Here is a 21,069-nt window from a genome sequence, read left to right as displayed (position 1 = left end):
AGTCACGAGGCTTAAACCTTTAAAAGACAACTCTAGTAAAACTTCCAAATTCCAACTTTCAACTTTCAAGAATCAAAGCTGAAACCTCTAAAAGCCTAGACAAAAAAGAAATGAGTCTGCAAAAAAGGAATGAGGCTACGAAAGTCAAGGCTCCAGCTTCAGTGTGCTAGCTCTAGAGTGTCAATGGTCAACTTCTTCCCCTTCTTCTGCCTCATCATTATGATCAAAAACTTTTTTTGGGGGATCTGGTCACGTATGAAATTCCATTTCATAGGTCTTTTTTCCAGACGTTTGCAAAGGTTTGGTATCCATACCATATGCTTATGGAAAAAACTATGAAAGATATTATTCAAGTCAGATTGTTGTTCTAGATTGAGGTTTCTATGTATCAGATAGATGACAGGTATGTTCTACTTATTATTGAACATATTTTGGACTATTGCACATGCCCATCTGTCAGAGAAAAATGGTACAAATCGCTCAAACCTCACGCAGTGGAATGATCATGGAAACATTTTCCAATCACTCGAGATGCACTCACCTAGAGATAGCCTCACTGCAGAAAATAGACAGCAGATAGAAGAGCAGAAGAGAGAGAGATAACTCAGACTTTATTCATCTACTGATATGGAAAACAGCTCACAAAAGAGCACAAGACTTCAAGAAAAGGGGCTGGGCACAAAATAGCAATTCAAATGATTGCATTGCTGAGAACTCTCCAAAAGATGATTCCACACTCTCTCCAGTCCATGCTGCCAGCAAGAAGTCGTTAGTGAATGTTCTACCTGATGTGGAAAGTGAGCGGGTTTACATAGGCTGAGGACTGCCCAGAGATAGCCGACTGGATACCTGATCAATCTGTAGGGTTCACCGACCTGTTTTGCCAATTCAGTCGACTCAACAGTCCCTGGTGATCGCGGATTAGGCACCTACTGCCAGGGCTGTAAAAAAGCCCTGGCAGTCCATCTTCCAGGCTGTTGTGAAGACCTCCTGCCCTGCAGACTTGTGCTGTACCAATGCGGAAGTTTCTAAGTGTTGCCACCATGCAGCCTGTGCTCCAAACTGATCAGGCTGCTGTGCAAACCTATGCTCCACTGCCCCTTGTCCTCCTCATTTGGGAGCTCACAGGTTGGTCAGTGACTTCTAACATCCCCTCTCAATACGCAACTGGTCCCATCCCCATCTGTTGAATGAGGTGCTCTGGTTGATCCCTTGGGAGTGCCTTTGTGAAAACATCCGAAAGGTTGTCAGTGGTTGGACAGTACATCAGCTCCACAATCTCGTTGATGATGAGCTCCCGAATGAAGTGGTAATGGACCTGGATGCGCTTTGTCTGTGCATAGAAAACGGGATTCTTTGCAATGGTAGTGCAACTCTGATTTTCACACATAATCACCGTTGTATATCTCCTGAAGCACGTCCATGTCTTCTAGAATCCATGTCAACCACCATGTCTCACATGCTGCAATACAAGCAGCTTTGTACTCCGCCTTTGTAGAAGAAAGGGCTTGCTTAGCCATGAAGTGACCCCTGAAGCAAGAATGAAACAATGCCAGAAGTCGTACACCGAGCATCCCAGTCACCTGCCCATTTTGAGTCAACTTGCCTATTCTGAGTCACAGAAACCACCCAACTCCATACCTGTGCTGTATGTGATACCATATGTGCTAGTACCATTCAAGGACCTCAGCACCTGTAATCCTACCTTCCAGTGATTCGCCCTCGATTTCAAATAAAATTGACGGAGTCAGATAGAGCAAAACTGCCTACCGACCTCCGATGTGTGCTGGCATCTATAAGCTCAGATGTATCTGGAGCACTCAGCTTGAACCCAACCTCCATTGGCATCATTGCCTCCTTGCAGTCCTCTATCTGGAACTGCTTCAGTATCTCACAGCAGCACTTCTCCTGAGAGAGGAAGATGCTGCGTTCTTTCTGCTTGAATTCTATCTCCACGAAGTAATGAAGAAGACCCATATCCATCATCTCAAACTCCTTCATCAGAACCTGCCTGACATGTGAGATCTTCTTCTTGTGATTCGTGTAAAGTATCAAGTCATCCACATACAAGATTACCATCAACCTTCTCCCCCTCTTTGAGACGAGATATAGGTCAGCATCTGATGGACTTCGACTCAACCTGAATTTGTTAAAGTCTTCAATGCGCTGGTACGACGCTCTAGGGGTTTGTTTTAGCCCATACAAAACCTTCTTTAATATGCAAACCTGAGAAGGGGTTGAGGCTGATCCACACATACCTCCTCCTCTAGGTTTCAGTTCAAAAATGCAGATTTCATGTCCATTTAAAAGATGGATCACCCATGATGGGCAGCCATGGCTATCACTGTCCAAATGGTCACAATTCAAGATGTAGGAGCAAAGGTCTTATCGATGTCAAGACCCTCTACTTGGGCATACCCCTTTGCCACTAGCTTGGCTTTGGATTTATCCAAACTCCCATTGGATTTGAACGTAACCTTGTACAGCATAGTAGGAGCCACCTTCCTTTTGAAGGTTTGTCCACGAAGTTCCAAGTGTCATTCTGTCCATCGTAGCCTTCATGGTTGCCTGCGATTTTGGTATATCTTTTGTCTCCTTGAAAGATCTTGGCTCATCAATTTGAGCCATCATTGCATAGTTCACAGTAAGATTTCTTGAAATGCGTTGAGATCTCCTTAACCCAAAATTTGACTCAAGTAATTCAGTCACACGAGACTCCGTAATGTCCTCACATACCACTGTGGCTTCTTGTTCTCCAGTGCTGGTGGCTTCTTGTTTGCTGTCCCTCAATGTATCAAGAAGCCATTTGGGAACTTGCCTTTGCTGTCTATTGATAGCTCTTTCTTCAATCACTGCATCATGAATATTGGGATCGTTTTGTGTTGGAAGAGGAACCTGCAAATCAGCATGTGTTGTTGGCTGATCATTGCTTGTTGGAGGGCGTGTAGGAGGCTCATGTTGCTGGTCAAAGTCCCCCCCTGAGGGGAGAAGAGGTAACCAAGAGTCAAAGGCATCAAACATGTCAACTTCTGGCTTTGCTTTGCAGTCCACAAGAGGAGAAGCTGAATGTTCAGCAAAGATTACATCTCTACTGACAATAATCTTCCGAGTATCTGGTTGGTACAACTGATACCCTCTGCTCTCTTGGTTGTAACCAATAAATATGCATTTGATTGCCTTATCATCAAGCTTATGTCTCAGCTGAGATGGTACATGTACATATGCAAGAGACCCAAAAACTCTCATGTGTGAAAGTGAAGGCTTCTTGCCTTTCCATGCTTCATAAGGTGTAACAGTCCTCAATGCCCTTGTAGGTGATCTATTCAGCACATAGTTGGCACACATCACTGCATCAAGCCAAAATTTATTGTACAAGGACTTGGCCTTAAGCATGCATCTGGCCATCTCCATAGTGGACCGGTTCCTTCTTTCAGGAACAAGATTATGCCGAGGAGTGTAAGGAGTAGTGCATGAGTAAACAATGCCCCGTGAAGACAAAAATGCATCAAACTCCTTTGACATATACTCTCCACCCCTATCTGTGTTGAGGGTGACAAGCTTGTATCCTAATTCATTCTTAACCATATTCAGCCACCTATGAAAGCATGAGAACACTTCAGATTTGGCTTTTAAAGCATAGATCCAGCAATATCTTGTAAAGTCATCAATCAGAGTCATGAAATATTTATACCCTCCAATGGCATTTGTCCTCATTGGGCCACATACATCACTGTGCACTAGCTGCAATTTCCTCTGTGAGAATTTTGGACAATCTTTTTGGAAAGGAAACCGATGCATCTTACCCAAAAGACAACCCTCACACACATGTTTGGAAACTGTGTGAGTTTGAGGTACATCATTTGCCATGCCTGTGAATGTAATTTGGCAAGAGCTCTATAATTTAGATGACCCATTCTCTCATGCCAAAGATGAGTTTCAGCAAGCTGTGAATCTAAAATAGTATATGCCTCAATAGAAAGTGCAGCTGAATGATAATCAAGGTGATAAAGCCCCTTTTGCAAAGTGCCAGTAAGAACTATGGCATTGTCATCACGGAGATCATATACGAGGCATCTGTAGCCATCAAAAATCACTATGAAACCTGAAGTGGCAATTGCTGAAATTGAAATCAAGTTGACTTCAATTCGAGGCACAAAAAGAACATTGGTCAAAGTGACAGGATGGCTTGATATGGATATGAGCTGCACATCTCCAATTCCTTTTACAGCATAGGAAGCATTATTGGCACATGTGACAGTTCCCCCTCGAGGTGCATCAGCCAAGGAATGAAACAACTTTTTGCAAGAGGCTATGTGCTTGGAAGCACCGCTATCAAAATACCAAGACTGAGCATCATTAGCAGAAAAGAATGCATCAACTTTGGAAGGATCAAAAGAACAATGGACAGCCCATGCCCACTCATCTTGGACAGCATGTGCATGTGAGGCATCTGCTGGCTCATGGGATTCAATTGCATGTGAGGCATTTACTGTCAATCTTGCTTTCTACTTCTCCGAAGCAATGTGTTTCCTGCATTCTGAAATTTCATGCCCTGGCTTGCAACAATAGTTGCATCTTTTCTTCTTTGACTTATCTGTTGCATTTTGGGATGCATTGGAGGAATTGCCACTGTTAGGCACACATTTAGGCTTACCCATGGGCTTGGAAGTCTTGCCTTTTCCTTTTTGCTGTGAAGCATGCTTAAGAATTGTAGCTTGCCTAGCACGACTTTTCTCTTCTTGCAAAAGAAAAGTCACTAATTGATCAAATGAGTAGTGGTTAGGATTTCCATTGGCCACTGCAGTCCATTCAATGTAGTGCTAACAAGCTGAGAATCAGGCACCACTTCATCAATATTTGCAAGTTGCTCCATGAGGTCCTTGACCTTTGTTAAGTATGTATCCATAGAGTCAACTTTCTTGCATGCTGACTTCCTGCAATTGCCTTGTTAAATATGCAACCCGTGCCTTATTGCGAACCTGATAAAGAGAAGCCAAGCATTCTTTGTTGTCATGCATGACCGGATGTGTGAAATAATGATTCTTTTGCATGATAAAGCAATACATGAGTGTGCATTTGCATCTCTCGAGTCCCATCTGATTTGCTCCTAAGTAGGAGTAGTAGTGACAAGAGTACTAGAGGAAGAAGAATTAGGAGGATTCCCCCTTGGAGTAGTGTCAGCAATAGGGGTAGCCACTTGAGCATTGGCTGGCCTTAAATATATACCTGAAACAATATTCCAAAAGTTTCTTGCAACTAGAATATGCTTCATAAGGTGGACCACATAGGATAGTTGGTGCCATCCAACTTACCATCTTCACGGAGAACGGCAAACAAATCACCATTGTTGCCAGCCATTGTAAATAGCACAAGTAAAAGTGCATTGACCAAGTGATGCAAAAATAGCCTCAAGGCTTCCAACTGCAAAAGTAGGACTTGCTGTCCACAAAATGACTGCACAAGTGCAAGTGTCACAAACTGTAGACCTGCAAGAAAAATTCCCAACGCAGCACAGGGCATTTTTCCAAGGCAACACGGGGCCTTTCTAGGCAACACGAGGCCTTGTTTAAATGCCAAATGAGATGCAAATAGAGGATATAAAATTGCAGAAGTGAAATACCTCAAGGAATGGACTTCCCAAGCTGATGAAAATGCTTGGAAGAGCTTCAAACAGGAGATGCAAGACAGCAAAAGCCCTCAAGAGCCCTTTGTTTTGACACTTGAGAGACAATTAAAAAAAGCTGCAAATGACAGTACAGCAAGAGCCTTCTGTATAGCAGTGAGAAAAGCTTGTTAAGAAGCTTCCACAAGTGAAGAGAGCAACCAGGGGTCGGATTCCAGCAACCCGAGGTGAGAAAATAGCTCGGAATAGTCAAAAGAGGTGTCACCCAATTGCCTACAAGGTAGGTGCCTGCTGTTGAAGTGGAAAGGAGCTGTCCGAGGTTGAAAATCTCCTTTAACCTAGTAGGCGTCTATAGAGAGATGCCACGAAGTACAGCTGGAAGCTGAACTATGCTCAAGAAGCCTCTACAATAGTTGCCTGGGCTGAAGAAGGTGTTTGGGGCAGATTTCGGATGAAGAGCAGCCTCTAGAATACTTCGACCTGCAGCTATGGTAACCGGGCTAGCTGGAAATGATGTTTGGAGCAGTGGCACTGTTGAGGAAGATTCCCAAGAGAGATCTGTCGCGACAAAAGCCCTCGGGATGCTTGGAGGAGCTCTCACGAACATGCGACTTGCTGTAGAATAGCTTTTGCAGTCAACGATGAGCTGATTTTTTCCACGAGCTAGCTGAATAACAGCTCTAGGGCAGCCGCCTAGGCTGTGCTTCAATACAGCCGCCAAAGAGCAATAGGGAACTTGAGGTGGCTGGAGGTAGCTGGAAGGGAGAGCCAATGCCGGCTCTGGTACTTCTATAGGCTCAAGGAAGCGGAAGGATGCGTAAGAATGGAGCAAGAGCTGAAAGCCGTCACATCAACTATGAAAGAATGAAAGTACAAAAGGGAACCCTAGGACAAAGTGGCGTAGTGGTACCACTAGTACTAGGTGTCATAAGACACTAAAAGTACTAAGTGACCTAAGTGCCAATAACTAAAGCTACATGGCACATACCAGGGCCTAGAGGGCATCAATACGACCGGGAGATGATGGCCTACAAGTACAAGAGGTGCACATGGCTGCCCTGTGTCTCTTTACCTTTTTGTATCGTATAAGACTACTTGAGGCTTATCCATGCTGCATTGAGGGCTCTCTACACTGACATAGGCTTGATGTACCATTACAATTATATGCCGATGTAGTCTTACCATCTCTAGAACATCTAGAGGTACATTTAAAAAGATCGAAAACTTTTTGTGACCATAGTATTCTTCATAGATGTATCCCAGAGAAAAACCATTTTGTTAAACATAGGCTTTCATGGATATTTACTGTTTTGGCAGCCGGTAGATTGCTTATCTAGTACATGTATTTGAGGATTGAGTTTGTAGGATCAAAGCTCCCTATGAAGGTGCCCTTGCAATGGATGCATTTTTGTGCATACTTTCGGGATGTGGATGAAACTGCCTTATCTTGGATACTTTGATTAAGCTGACGGCCGTGTGTGTAAGCGTGTGTTTCTGTTCTGGCTATGGTGACCATGACTATTTTTACTTTCAGCACCTTGTTATTCTCAGTTTTCCAAATTTATTGGAGGGGAATCATAGCATCATGTCATGGAGATTTCCATCATTCCCCTTGATTGCAGATGTCATATTAGACAGTGAATTTTAAAGCCTTGTTTGGTTCCCAGTCAATGTAACTTGGATTAGTCTCACTTTGGGCACCTACTTATTGTCATGTACTTGGAGTTATCAGAAAGAACTATAAGCGGCACACTACATCGTTTTTAGGACACTTTTGCTAACCCGCCTCCAGTCCCTTGGTTATTCTCCAGTTAGGTATGAAAGGATGGGCTTTTAGATGTGTCAGAAACAATCTTCAGCAATTTTATAAACCATCGTGCAATGGTATGTGAGGCCAGAATAAATATCAACAAGAAGATGACAATTTTATGCGCAAGAGAGATTCCAAGACAGTGCTCAAAGTCGATTCCTTTAAACACCAAACATGCTGCTCCAAATTGTAGCTACGAAGGTACAATGCATATACACTCCTTGCTCTGAACGAGGTTAGCTACATGGACTGGGGATCGAACCCCTATTTATAGGTGCACTAGGGGCTTACCCTAAGCATGTGACCAGCTGCTCGAAAATAAGTCCAAATAACTAGGTTCTGAGCCATTGGAGGCTCAAATCTGTCCACAATCCTAGCCGTAGATTGCTCTAGAAGCGGCCCTAAAGGTGTTTCAGATGAAGGTGGGAACCTTGACTTTTCTGAGAAGACGTTGGTATGCTCAGGTGATGACATGGTTTTAGGGATTTTGAGTCAGAGTGTCTCCCTTCTTGTATTGCTTGGATAGTCTAGGGTGTAGGAAGTTGTTTAAGCAAGATTTAAATAACATGATTGTAGAAAGAAACTCTAGATAGATATGGAGAGGGCTGGGCATCCTCCAAATTTATAGACTTTATCTTCTTCATGAGGTCAAGTCAGAATTGCACTTCATTTATCGATGTTCTCTTTAATCCAAGATAAAAGGACATACTTTCACTCCTTTATTCACACGCTGAAGACTTTGAGACAGACTTCTTTCATCACCTAGATGAGTGGAAGCTAGCCATCTAGGTTTTAAGAATTAATCGTCACAGGGAAGACCTCCTTAAAGCCTTGGGGATGTACTAAACTTTCAGACTTCTGGATGGAAGACAGAACTATTACTAGAAGGCAGACCTGTATCCGGACGGCATCATGCTCCTATTATACTTCAAAACTAAGAATGCTGTTGGTGGGAGCATCGACATAGGAGAATGCAAATGATCCTGTATGCAGTGGCATTGTCTTTGTGTTAAAAATTTCCAATGGGCAAGTGCTCCATTGCTCTTCTCCTTTTGGATGCTAGCTCATTGTGCAAAAGGTGAATTTCCTTCTAATAAAGTATAGGAGGCTGTCAAGATTGAGACTCATCTTTATAAGCTATTTGTTGAAAGGGAAGGGAACATGGAGTTCCACTTGTTTTAGCTCCTCACAAAGTTGTTGCTTGGTTCGGCTTGTCTCTCCCTTTGGTTACGTTCCTTGTGGTGTATGTGTCTCCTGTTTGAGCCAATGCATTTTGTTGAGTTGGAGCTTATAAAACTGTTTCAAGCTTTCACAAGCGAGGTGCAGAGGAGTCTGCTCTGGTGGCTGTTGGACTACACAATTCATGCCAATGTCCTAGCAACTATGGAGCTGGGTCTGGACACTTCCTTTGCGTGGCTGACTTGTGACCTACCCTATTTAAGGGCTTCTTGACTTTGGTGGACCAGGACTCCATGCCAGAATATGCTCTCAGAGTTTTGGTGTGGCTTGAACCACCTTTTGTTCTAGGCGTAGCATGTTCAGGCTTAAATTTTGTATGGGCTTTGTCATGCTGATCTTTGTAAAATGGAGGGCTTCCTCCAACTTGCTTTTTTGAGAGTAGGTTAAACAAAATGGCCTTCTATCTGATAAAGAGTGCTGCATGAGTTTATGGTTATGAAAGCATAAAATATAAGGGGCTATATAAATTAAATCTACAGAGGGCATACTGAAGGGACAAAGGGAGGCTTAGGTAGAGGATGAAGTTATCGCTTGCAAGGGGTGGTTATGAAGTGGCTGTAGGGGAAGCATATGAAGACAATTTTAGCTGGAAGATAAGAGCCGGATGATAAACCAGGCTTGCCCTTAACAAGCATTGAATACTCTTGTTTCTGGTTTTTAAGCTTGTACTTTCGCAACCTTTAAATTGTGACCATAGTATATTCTTTGTGACAATGCAGGTAAGACGACAACAAAAAGTGCAACTTCATGAGATAAATATTGAAATGCCTTCACCATTGGCGACATTGGGGGACTATGAAATACCTCTTCGCCTACCCAAGACCATACAACTTCCAGGAGGAAAAGCTAAGATTTTCTTGAAAGTTCGTGTAAGAAGGCCATAGTCCTTTATGTAGGCATGTTAATAAGCATGGCCTCACTGTCAGTTTATTTCATGGATATCACAAACACACAACATTTTTCCACGCTGCTGCATTGGCAACAGCTTTAAAGAACGTATGCTGACGGAGAATAGCAATAAAAATTTCCATAACATATGGTAACAGCACTTTTCCTTGAAGAGAAAATAAGTTCAAATTTGGTTCTGCGGTATGAAAATCTAGTATAGGATTTCTTCGGTTTTTTTACACGTGCACACACGCGCTGAAACCTTAGTCAGGAAATACAACCGGGAAGAGAGAAGAGCTCAGAATTTATTCATCCACAAGTGTGGACAACCTGCTCAGAAAAAGCTGAAACATCCAGCAAAAGAGTGCTGGGTAAAACTGCAACCAAGGAGGATTGCTATTGCTGATAACTGTATAAAGATATCTGCCCTATCCCTCCTTCAGTCTGCGGGGCCTTGAACGGCTTTAGTTTTTGGGAGGAGTGTACAAAATAGATTGGGGCTAGAGTCCCATGAAACTGGCCTGAAGGCCAACAAGAGGGCAGTAATAGACAATTAACCAGCCAATGCTTTCACACTAAAATATTCAGCAAATAACTCAAATCACAAATTGGGAGCTAGAGTGCACTTGCTCAAGAACAAGGACACAGATTGGCCCCAAACCCTTGGTACCCCTTTCGGAATTTCTTTATTACTAGGAGTTCCTTGGAGAAGATTACACAATGGTCACAAATCTTCTTGCATTCAGAGGACTCCACATTCCATTAGGCATCAACGCCTCTTTGCCTCAGTCCTGTTGGGCTCTGCTTTCATCGAGCATACAATGAGAATCCACATCTGTCCTAGGAACTTGCATAAAAACCCAGAACTGTTCCTAGCAATCCATTTTAGATCACACAGTTCCCCTGCTTGCCAGCAAATGCCCACAAGACCAATGATGTGCTCAAAGTCACGGATAAAGGCATCAATGACCACCCTGGAAAGCATTCTTTCCACATTGCCACAACTAGTTGTCCGTGCACACAATCCAAGGCAACCCGTACTCAAGGCAGTAGACTTGTACGTCAATTGTACATCATCTTGCTTGCCATCTGTACACAGACGACTAGTTGCTCACAGTTGTACAATGGCTCAAGGTCCCATGTAATCATATGGCAGATCCGTACTTTGCAATCCGTGCGCACGTATGTTCATGTTAGTACATGCCGCACGAGCCAGCTTGCAACCCGTTTGTACACTCGTGTACCACAATACCTGTGCAAGCATACGTACACTGTTGTTCGTACGTTGAAATCGGTTTTGCTATGAATTCCCGTCGTCGACCAGCCTGTCCCTTGCTTGAATTCCTTATGGGTTCTCTCCATGTGCTTCCTCAGGTAGCCTTCCAAATCCATCCAAACTATGGCTCCCATTGCCCCCCTCTAGTGGGGCAATTTTAAGGACCTAATCATTTACCAACTTTAATCTCTAAAGGTCCTTTGTCCACTCTTGGGCCCAAACCCTAAATTTACCCCTAAGGTACCAATTCCTAGGGGGAAACTTTGCACACCCACATCCCATGGCCTTGCCCACTCAATTTTGCAGGGTTCTACCCACATGAAAGTACAAACTCACGCCCTTTGATATAGGCTGACCTGTCTGCAAACTGATTAACTTGATTCTATCGACTTGTTTGCGGTTGCTTATTGCCTCTAGTTTGATTGTTGTACGGAATGAGGGAAGCAAAGGAGCAGATAGATAGTAGAAGCCGAAATGAGCTTATATTGCAGCAATACAACAATACTAAAAAAAGTGAGAACTACATGTCATAATATAACCCTAGGACATAGTCCTAAGAGTCATATGTTGGCTTATTGTCGTAGGAGGACTACCTATACCAAAAAACACTAGAACTAGCTTAAATAATTAGCACTAGCCTACAAGGACATACCAAGGGACTTTAACTAACGAACACGCCTCCATCGTATGGGCTAAGTACTTTGAAAAACACTAGAACTAGCTTAAATAATTAGCACTAGCCTACAAGGACATACCAAGGGACTTTTACTAACAAACACGCCTTCATGGTATGGGCTAAGTACTTTGAAAATGTTTGTGAAACGAAAGGCCATGGTTGTATATTTCTCTTTTCTCAATGATAAATAAATAAATAAATAAAATGAAAAAGTAAACATGCATAAATTAATAAATAATTATATAAATGCATAAATAAATAAATAAATAATTATATATTAGTGTCTATATGTGTGCGCGTGTCCATCCTTCTCTTTTTTTGTTTCTTAAAACTCTTTGTATAGGCATTAGAATGAGCTCTTTTTGTTTTTAGGCCTCTTATGAATCAATGTGTCCCTCCTTTAGAGATATTTGTTTTATATTTAATAGAAAGAGGTACACCTTGTCTTCAACCTCGTCGACCTCGACCTCTACCTTCACCTCCACCTCGCTTTGCCCATTGCATGTCATGCCATTCCCATACTCACTCCCATTTTGGATTTCTCGTGAAAGTCCTATTCCTAAACAAAAAGATCTCAAATTGTCATTAGCATGTCGATATCCAATCAAAGTAATAATCTCACTTGTCACGTTCCTATACTTGCTCTTGCAATTATTCATTTGAATCAACACCACGTATAATGAATTTGAGCACGAGCAGGCTCAATGTCTGTACCTTGTCAAAAATCCATCCGCAAGTGATTTTTTTGTTGTGCTCAGTCTACGATTGATTTTTTCCAGTAATAATTTTACATCATCATTGGTGAAACATGGTTTGAAATGATCTCCATGGGAGAACCAAACCAAGTGCAAACTTAAAACAAAAGGTTACAACTTAACTTTAGTTGCAAGAACAACCTTGGATTTAGCCCATTTTCTAACGTATTAGGTGGTTGTTTCTTTTTTAGACACTAGAAAATGACCTACAAATTCTCCCCACCACTTTTGAAATGGGCGGATGGAAATTAAAGGACGCATTTGCCTACGTTCTTGTCGAAGAACTAGAAGAATTTGCATTTTTACAATATGCCCTAACATCTTGAGATCAAGTTGGCCAATAATAAAACGGATTTGAGGACACTATCAATGCCTAGGTGATACAAAATACCCTCCAATATAGTATAGCATTTGATATCCTTCAATGTTTCATTATAGTCCTAACTCGTGTAGTCAAGTGGGAAAGAGAATAGTCAAGAATCAATACATTTTCCATTAATCATCCAAGGTAATGGAAAACAAAAGATTCACTTTCAGGCTTTTTTCCAAGTAGATTAAGCTATTGCTTTGATTATAGCATCCCCCCATTATAGCTTTGAAAGTATTATAGCTTTGAAAGTGAAATGAAATTTGTGCTACATAGCCAGGGATCCCAAAGGATTAGAAGATGGACGCAAGTGATTTGCATGGCTATCACTTGTGCTAATTACAAAGGCGTGGTACATAACATAATGATTAAAATTTTCATTGCAAAACAAAAGGGGGAAGAGCATGCTTGTTGACTTTAGAGTATTGGGAGTTGGTTTCATGAATTGTTGAGAAGCAAAACGTTGAAACAGATACATAAATGTATACTTTCCCTATTGAAGAAGGATGTTTGAAGCATGTCTTTGACCAATCTAGATTCCTAATATGAGCTGAAGAGAGTGCCTCTTGAATTCATCTGAAGCCACGATCACATTCACAAGAAATATTTGTTGTCCTTCAGTGGAAGTTATAGTGCTAATCATAATGCCAACCCATCAAGTACATTTCACGATGATTGACCTTTTCAATAACAAGGTCTTGGAATGGGAGTGGGAACTAATCTCATTTAGTGTGGCGTTCAGCTTTTAATAGTTGTAGACTCTCAACTTATTTTTTCTTTATATACGAACCACCATTGAGGACACTTACTCAATATTTTGCATTGGAACTATGATGCCACTTCAATCCATAGCACATCGATTTGTCTAGGACCAAACCACCTGTAATGTTGCACTATTGGCTTAGCATGCACTTTGAAGTTAATTTTATACTGACTTAGGGTTACCCTTTTTAAATTATGTTAACTTGTAAACAAATGAGGGAACTCTTGAAATTGTAGTCTTTGAACAATTCTTGATACGGTAAAGCATGGAATCTAGTAGTTCAAGGTTACCATCAATGTAGGGGGATTAAAGATGAGAAATCATTCTTTTTGCATTGATTTGAGTTAAAACAGAAGAGTTAAGCCTTAATGAAGAATAAGTTCTTATACTATTTTTTATAAACAATTTTGTTAGTATGTATATGCTTATCATTTTATAAGATGTATATGAATAATTCTATGTTTCTCTTTTGTATGCAGTCATAGAGCATATATGAGAACACAAGTAATAGATGACGGTCCATTTGAATGTGAAATCATGGGACTAGATAGGAGCTAACTATCCAATCTCTACCTCATTTGAGTCTTTGAGGCCATTCTTCATTAAAATGTAAGTGTATCATCAATTTGAAAATATTGTTTAATTAAATCTAAGCATTGTTTAAATTTTCTTTTATTTATGATACAAAAAATAAGAGCAAAATCCAACAACGTGGACTCCCCTTTTCTAAGTAATTTTTTGGCTCATATCAAAGGGGCAAGGATTGAGAAAGAAATGAGAGACGTTTTCCAACTTTTAGAAAAAGATGATAAATGAAAAGCTTCAACCCTCTCTATGGATTAATTATTATAATCTCTATTGATGCAATATGAGAGATTTGCAGCTAATATCCTCAAGTAAGGCTACAAGCTAGCCCTTGTTGATATTCCCTATGGTTTTAAACTAAAGGAAAGTGTAAATGATGTTGCCCTAGGACACACGCAGATTACTGCCACCGTGCCCACTTTCAAGGCACAAAACCCAGCTCCTTACTAGAGCTTGATTATTTCACATTCCATGGCCTAGGCAACATCTGTTATAAGAGTATTGATGGATTATACCCACTAAATAGAGAATATGATTTGGTAAACTTTCTTCAACTTTGTTTACCATTTTAATGTATTATTGATGTTATTGCAACGCTTTTGGATATATTATAATCATTTTTTATATTGAAATGTTTAAGAGGGTAAAGACTAATCTAAAGTATGTACCGGGCAACAAGATGATACGTGCATTTGAGATGATGATCATAGGTTGCTTCTTCTTAGTGGTGCAAAAACCCTTGTGCATTGTGTTTGTAAAAATGTAAATAACTTTTTAAATTTCCTTGTGGTGACTCGAAAGTTAGGTTACTCTATTAGTAGTAAATCCATCATCAACCCATACTAGAAGCAACAATGCCTAGTCAATCAGCTTCTAGATCTTTTATGCTACAAGATGATTGGGTGTGTGATTTTCTGTTCAAACATGAAACACCATTGTGTGTGCTCTGTAGAAACATAGAAGCTATGTGGTACTTGAAAAGGATCCCTTGCAAGTAGCATTCATCTTGCAAAGGGTATGTGCACTAAATGATCTTCTTGATGCTGATCAAGAAGTCAGAGCTGGTTGTGAGAGCTAGCAGTGCAATTGGCTTTTGAAGAGCCCTAGACTACATGGTGGACCTATCTGAAGAAATAACAACTAAAGTGGTCGTTCTTCCAGCTATAGGGGCAAAAAGTCAAGAAACTGTTGAGAATCCCATAGAGGATGAGAAGCTTCTAAATGTGGAGGATTGGGGAAATGGCATTTGATGTAATGACTATATATCTTTGATATATATGCCTTCTTTTTCCCTTCTTTCATATTGTTCATGTGTCATTGCAAGTAAGTTTTAAATTATTCTTGATCAATTTATTGTTTTTTACTTTGTTCTTAATAATTTTCATATACTTTTTATTCATTAATGTTTTAAGTGAGTAATCTTTAATTAATTAGTAAGTTCTCTTTTCTTTCTTTGATACTATTCATATGTTACTACCTTTAAGTTTTTACAATTCTTAAACAATTATTACTATCTAACTTTGTTCTTAATAATTTTAAAATAATGAATTGGAGTGTTTATCCATAAATATTTGAGTTACTAAGCTTAAATCTATTTTATTATGTGCTATAAAAAAGTATAATTAATAAAATAAAAAATCTTATCCTGAGTTAACCTTATACTTTCATCTCTTCTTTGTTTTATCCTTTCTTAGAAATGAGGTGTAGGAGATTTCCTATTTAAAACATGTAACATGATTTGATGCTTTCTGGTTTAAAACTCATAGTTAAAAGATCCATTTTAATCAAGGTTTCCAAACCTAAAGTGTGTAAAGTATGTACAATATAACTCCTTTGTTTTTAACCTTTGTTTTAACTTGAAAGTGTCATGATTATCTTACATACAATGTTTCTTTGTTTATGCATATGTCAATATATAAATTTAGATTTTCTCTTGATCGTCATAAGGGAAAAAATGAAGGTCAATTTGGAAACATTTAGGCTTCTCACCTCAAGAGAGTCTCCCTTTGAGAGTACTTATATATTGTCTTGTTACCTACTTGCTGACATTCTATATTCAGTAAGTGCTCTTTCAAACTTGTGTAGTAGGTCATGAATTCCATGATAAAAAGTAAGGGGAGGCAAAGATCCTTACCATCTACCAAAAGTCATTAATATTAATCTATAATAAATACATATGCATCAAAAAGTGTATCTTTGAAAATTCATATACATCTCATTTTCTTGAAATTAAAAAGGACTTTAGAATTATCTATTTCCCTTTTAAGATCTAATATAAAAAAAGAAATACCTTTTTTGATATTAGGATGTCTAAAATTACCTGATAAAAATATTGTAGACTAAATTATCATTATTTTTTATAGATAGGTTCATCTCAATTTTAGAATTTAGTTAAAACCTAGTACTGTTTTAAGGGAATCTTAAAAGTGGGTAACATGCAATAGTTCTCATGTAATACAAAATAGTATTCAAACAAAAAGAGTCTTGATGTCATGGAGGAACATGTAAACCTCTCCATGTATAATGAGTAGGTCCAATGTCCAAAGTTCGATGTTTGGATTGAAGAACATGTTTATTATGGATGGGGACCTTGTGCTAGTTGAGGAACCTATGCTAAATGGGATCCTGTTGGGACTAGCTGGAGAACCTGAAAGGATCCCATTGCCTACCTTTCCTCATTTTCCTGGTGAAATGGCTCTTCCATGTAGAGGTCAAAGGCATCTTGAGGGAGTAGGATCCTAGAAGAAGGGTCATAGGGAATGTGTGGGGATGAGGGCTCTTCTTCTTGTTAGCCTTCTTAGAGAAGGAAAATGAAGCTCTTTCCCAAGAGAGAAACATAGTACATCTCTTCTCTATGACCCCCAAGCCAATAAGGACTTTATATCAACTTCTACATAACAATCTATAGAAGATTATTGGCAAAACAACCATGGTGCTTTACAAAACAAGGGTCCTCAAAGTTTTTTTTGCAGACAACAAAATTTGTTATTAATAAGAAAAATTTAATGAGATGTCAACACTTTCCAAAACTTTAATAGTATCCCTTCCTCTGTGTATTACATCTATTGACAATCTTCTTATCTCCTTGGGCATATCTTTCTGAACAGGAATACGTCTAAATGCCTTATTATTCATGGCAAACCAAATATCCCTTAACAAAGTATCTCAAATTATCTGAAAAATTGCTAATTGAATATCGTTCAAGCCCATACAATCTCCAAATAGAGCTTGCTTCCACATGAAATGGATCCCCAATTTGGCATTATCTAGCCATAATATGGATTCGTCGGCCAATCTACTTTAACTCAAATATCACTTCAGATAGGAAATTACTTTCTCTATGTGTTAACTCAAAGTTGCTAGCTATAAATTCAACATCCCCCCATGTCTGGCTCATGTAATTCCAAATGCCATAGAAATTTCTTACCCCCTTCCTATGCATAGTCCTAGCAAGCCTTATGTTTTTAATAAGGGGCCACGTTAATTGCATATGGAACTTTAGAGAACCAAGATAGAAAAATGTAGGGAGGCATCTCCTACCAAATTTCTTGACCCTTTCCATTCAAGTTAAAGGACGTTAGCCTTCGAAACCAACGTTGATTTTCTGACAACCTTTGATAACTACCCAAGATTGATTTGAATCCAATCACTAAGAACAAAGTCCCATGGATTTACTTTTAAAGTCCTCCAAACCCACCCCTCCATTACCTTGAGGGAGAATGGGGGATATTTAATTGCGAGCTTTAAGTGCAAGTTTTCTCATTTAATTTGCGAGCTTTTTTTAAGATTGTAAGTGGAAATTTATATGATGAAGAGCTTTTTACACTAACTTTTCTAAGTAATACCATTGAATGAAACTTTGGACAAAAGTAGTGCGAGGAGATATCTATACCTGCTCCATTGCAAAGAACAATTACACTAAAGAATAATCCATACAAGTTTTCCTAGTTGGAGAAGGATTTTAAAAAGCCCACCCCTCCATTACCTTGAGGGAGAATGGGGGATATTTAATTGTGAGCTTTGAGTGCAAGCTTTCTTATTTCATTTGCGAGCTTTTTTAAAGATTGTAAGTGGAAATTTATATTATGAAGATTTTTTTACACTAACTTTTCTAAGTAATACCATTGAATGAAACTTTGGACAAAAGTAGTGCGGGGAGATATCTATACATATTTCATTGCAAAGAATAATTACAGTAAAGAGTAATCCATACAAGTTTTCCTAGTTGGAGAAAGATTTTAAAAAGGTCATGTTTTTTTGAAGACTCCAAACAACATTTCTTGGCTATTTAATCCAACAAAAAACAAATCCTGCATTCAAAACTAGGAGGAACAATCTTGAGCATCATCACCTACAGTAGCTGAGAGCTCTTAATAGTCTCCTATAGATATACCCAGTTGATGCATGAAAATGTTTTCTCTTTGATTTAGTCCTAGCACACACAATTGTATGAAGTAGATGTTCTTGCAAGCCAAATATGGCTTGTTTCTTGTCACTCTTTTAAGGAAGTCCTTGCAAGTGCAAAAAGGATGCTCCTTCGAATTCACATCATATTGCACAGGTCCTTCATTTGAAGTACTTTTAGACACTATGTGAAAGATAATATTTTTCAATGGCTCCATTGTTGTCTCACCTTTTACCTCAATAATTGCAGATTTTGCATTCACAATCCTTTTGCTTGCCTCTTCATAGCAGATAAAATCTCTCCATTGTGTCCATTGCGAAGTGGATTTTTCAGGGGTCTGATTCGATTGATAAGCCACACCCACCACTTGTGCTAGAGTTATTTGCACCACATTCTCACACTGCCATAACGTGAGAGAGATGAGCATAGTTACTCCCTACACCAAAACTTATTCTTGCAAGGACTTGCCAGGGCTATTGATGTTAGGCACTTAAGTCTCTACTAATGCGGTGCTGAAAAGAGAGAGAGAGAGAGAGAGAGAGAGAGAGAGAGAGGTTTGTTGGCCTAATAGGTTTTTGGTGGCAGAGAGAGAGAGAGAGAGAGAGGTTTGATGGCCTAATAGATTTTTGGTGGCCTAAGCATTAAAGAAACCCTACTCTACTCTTCTCTTCTGCAAGCTGATACCTAATGTGCTGCAGTCATCTGTGTGGCCTAAGGGATTTTTGGTAGCCAAAAGTAGTAAAGGAACTTTTACAATATTGATAGGATGCAATCCTATTTTATATATATTCTTTTGAATTTTGAAGTAAAAAATGTAAATCTTGGTAAAACTTAAAATTTTTTTGCATAGAAGTTTCAATCCTAAAAAATCTTTCAAATGTCTATTTTTATTAGGGCCAACAAACTTTCAACACCAAGATAAAAGCTTAGCTTCTTAACAAAACAAAGTAGTTTAGCCCAAAGTAGTAAAAGTTTAGCTTCATCTGAGACAAAATTGGCTAATATATTAGGTCAATTAGTGACCCAAAAGACAAAATCAACCTATTCACAAAATCAAGCTGCATTCATTCACAAAGGCATGTTCTCTATTTCTTCTTTCATGTTCATTCCATCGATGCATTCTTTGGTAGAAAAAGAAAATTGTACTTGTTCTCATATCCAGCTATTCCAAACCAACCTATACTTGTTTTCATATCCTATACCAGACAAGAATGAGTAGTAGAAGAAATGGAATTTTGAGTGTGTTGCCAGCTGTTGTTCCAACTTGCTACAAAATTAAGGGTCGTGGGTGGAATTATTACGAGCAAATCAAGGGGTCATGGGACTTGGGATGTAGCCATGTAGTGGAGCTATATTCTTGTGCAACAAGCAGATGACATCCAAAGAAACAAGGTTTCTTTGTGTGAGATTAATATAGGAGTTTGAATCTTTTTGAGCTTTGTGTTGTATATTTTAAAACATTTATAGGGATATATACATTCATATAGTGAAGTCTAGAAGTCTAGAAGCTCACACAGTGTTGAAAATTGAAGGACAAATAATATCTTAAAGTTGGTAAGAAGAAGAAAGAGGTGGGATTCGCTTTTGGGGCTGTTGGGAAACGTTCCAAAGAATGGAGAAGACTATTTAAACCAACATAGAAGAAAAACGTTGAGATGAGCTCTAAGGCTTTGCATAAATGTTTCACAGAATGGTGGAGACTAGATGCTCGTAGAGTGCTTCAAGTTAAAGGCCTTATGCAAAATAGTGGGATCAAACACTTTTTCTTAATCTTATGCAAAGGGGTGAGAAAATTGGATCGGCAAAAGGAGGCCCCAGAGCTTGTCGAGGGGCTGCAGTCTGGGGCCTCCTTTTACTAGGGAAGAAAATGGAGAGATCAAGAGGCTAGCTTCAAGAATATCCAATGTACATTGTAAAAGAGAAAAAGTAAAGTGGGTAGGATTGAATTGCATCATGCTTGGGATTAGAGGACGATGCCACTGTCACTTCCTTACAGCCACATGCATCTTTAATGAAGATGGTGGAGTGCAAGACAAGCACATGAAGGACAATGAAGATGAGGGTGGAGGAGACAATGAGCATGAATGAGAGATTGCAGAGTCACGGAAGACAGATAAAGATAAGAGTCATCCATGAGCCTTAGGAAAAAAAATTCCACTACTCCTCCTAGATGTGCTTGATGGATTTTATGCCAAGTGGAGGACAAATTCTCCTTTGATTTCTCTATCATTTGGTGCTGAATAAGGCGATCAGGATAGCACACATGAGGTAAAATCTTGGTATCTTCTTTTGACTCAAATGGGTATGTGAGAACAAGTGCTCCTTTTCTTGTTTCCACTAGTAGGTCGAGGGAAGGATTTCTTGTAGTCATAGATATGGACTTGCAAGAGTGGGGTCCTATGTGGAGGCATGTGAATGAAGAGTTTGAAAGAGAGCTTGATGATGAGTGGGCAGATTTGAAAGGGAGTTTTTTTTTTGTGTAGGATGGAAACCATTGCCTTAAAGATTGGCTTGCAAGAATACACAAAATAGAATTGGGACACAATGTATTTGCTATATATAGTTGCTGCATTTCACGAAATAGAATTGGGGCACAATGATTATTTCATATGTGCATGCAGCCTATTCCCATTTTTTATCTCGCCATGTGTGGGTCAGGTGTCAATTCTTGAGGTTGACAAG

The 21,069-nt window shown here is 39.5% G+C and overlaps 1 protein-coding gene across 3 annotated transcripts in view; it reads left to right on the top strand.

Annotated features, from left to right (window-relative positions):
* The window catches only part of LOC147903340 (Ribosomal protein L9/RNase H1), a 98,010-nt gene extending 88,253 nt beyond the window's left edge, over nt 1–9,757 (top strand). For all 3 annotated transcript variants that reach the window (XM_087372723.1, XM_087372724.1, XM_087372725.1), the window contains exon 7: nt 9,392–9,757. In XM_087372723.1, the coding sequence (XP_087228849.1) occupies nt 9,392–9,556 (165 nt within the window). In that variant the 3' untranslated portion in view covers nt 9,557–9,757. The remainder of the gene's footprint in view (nt 1–9,391) is intronic.
* Nucleotides 9,758–21,069: the final 11,312 nt, after the last annotated feature.

This window comes from Dipteris shenzhenensis, chromosome 3, assembly GCF_047967505.1.
Source record: "Dipteris shenzhenensis isolate YYH24624 ecotype China chromosome 3, Dip_SZ_1.0, whole genome shotgun sequence".
NCBI classification, from domain to species: Eukaryota; Viridiplantae; Streptophyta; class Polypodiopsida; order Gleicheniales; family Dipteridaceae; genus Dipteris; species Dipteris shenzhenensis.
Note: the sequence above shows the minus strand (reverse complement) of the source record. Positions and strands in the feature narration are given on the sequence as shown.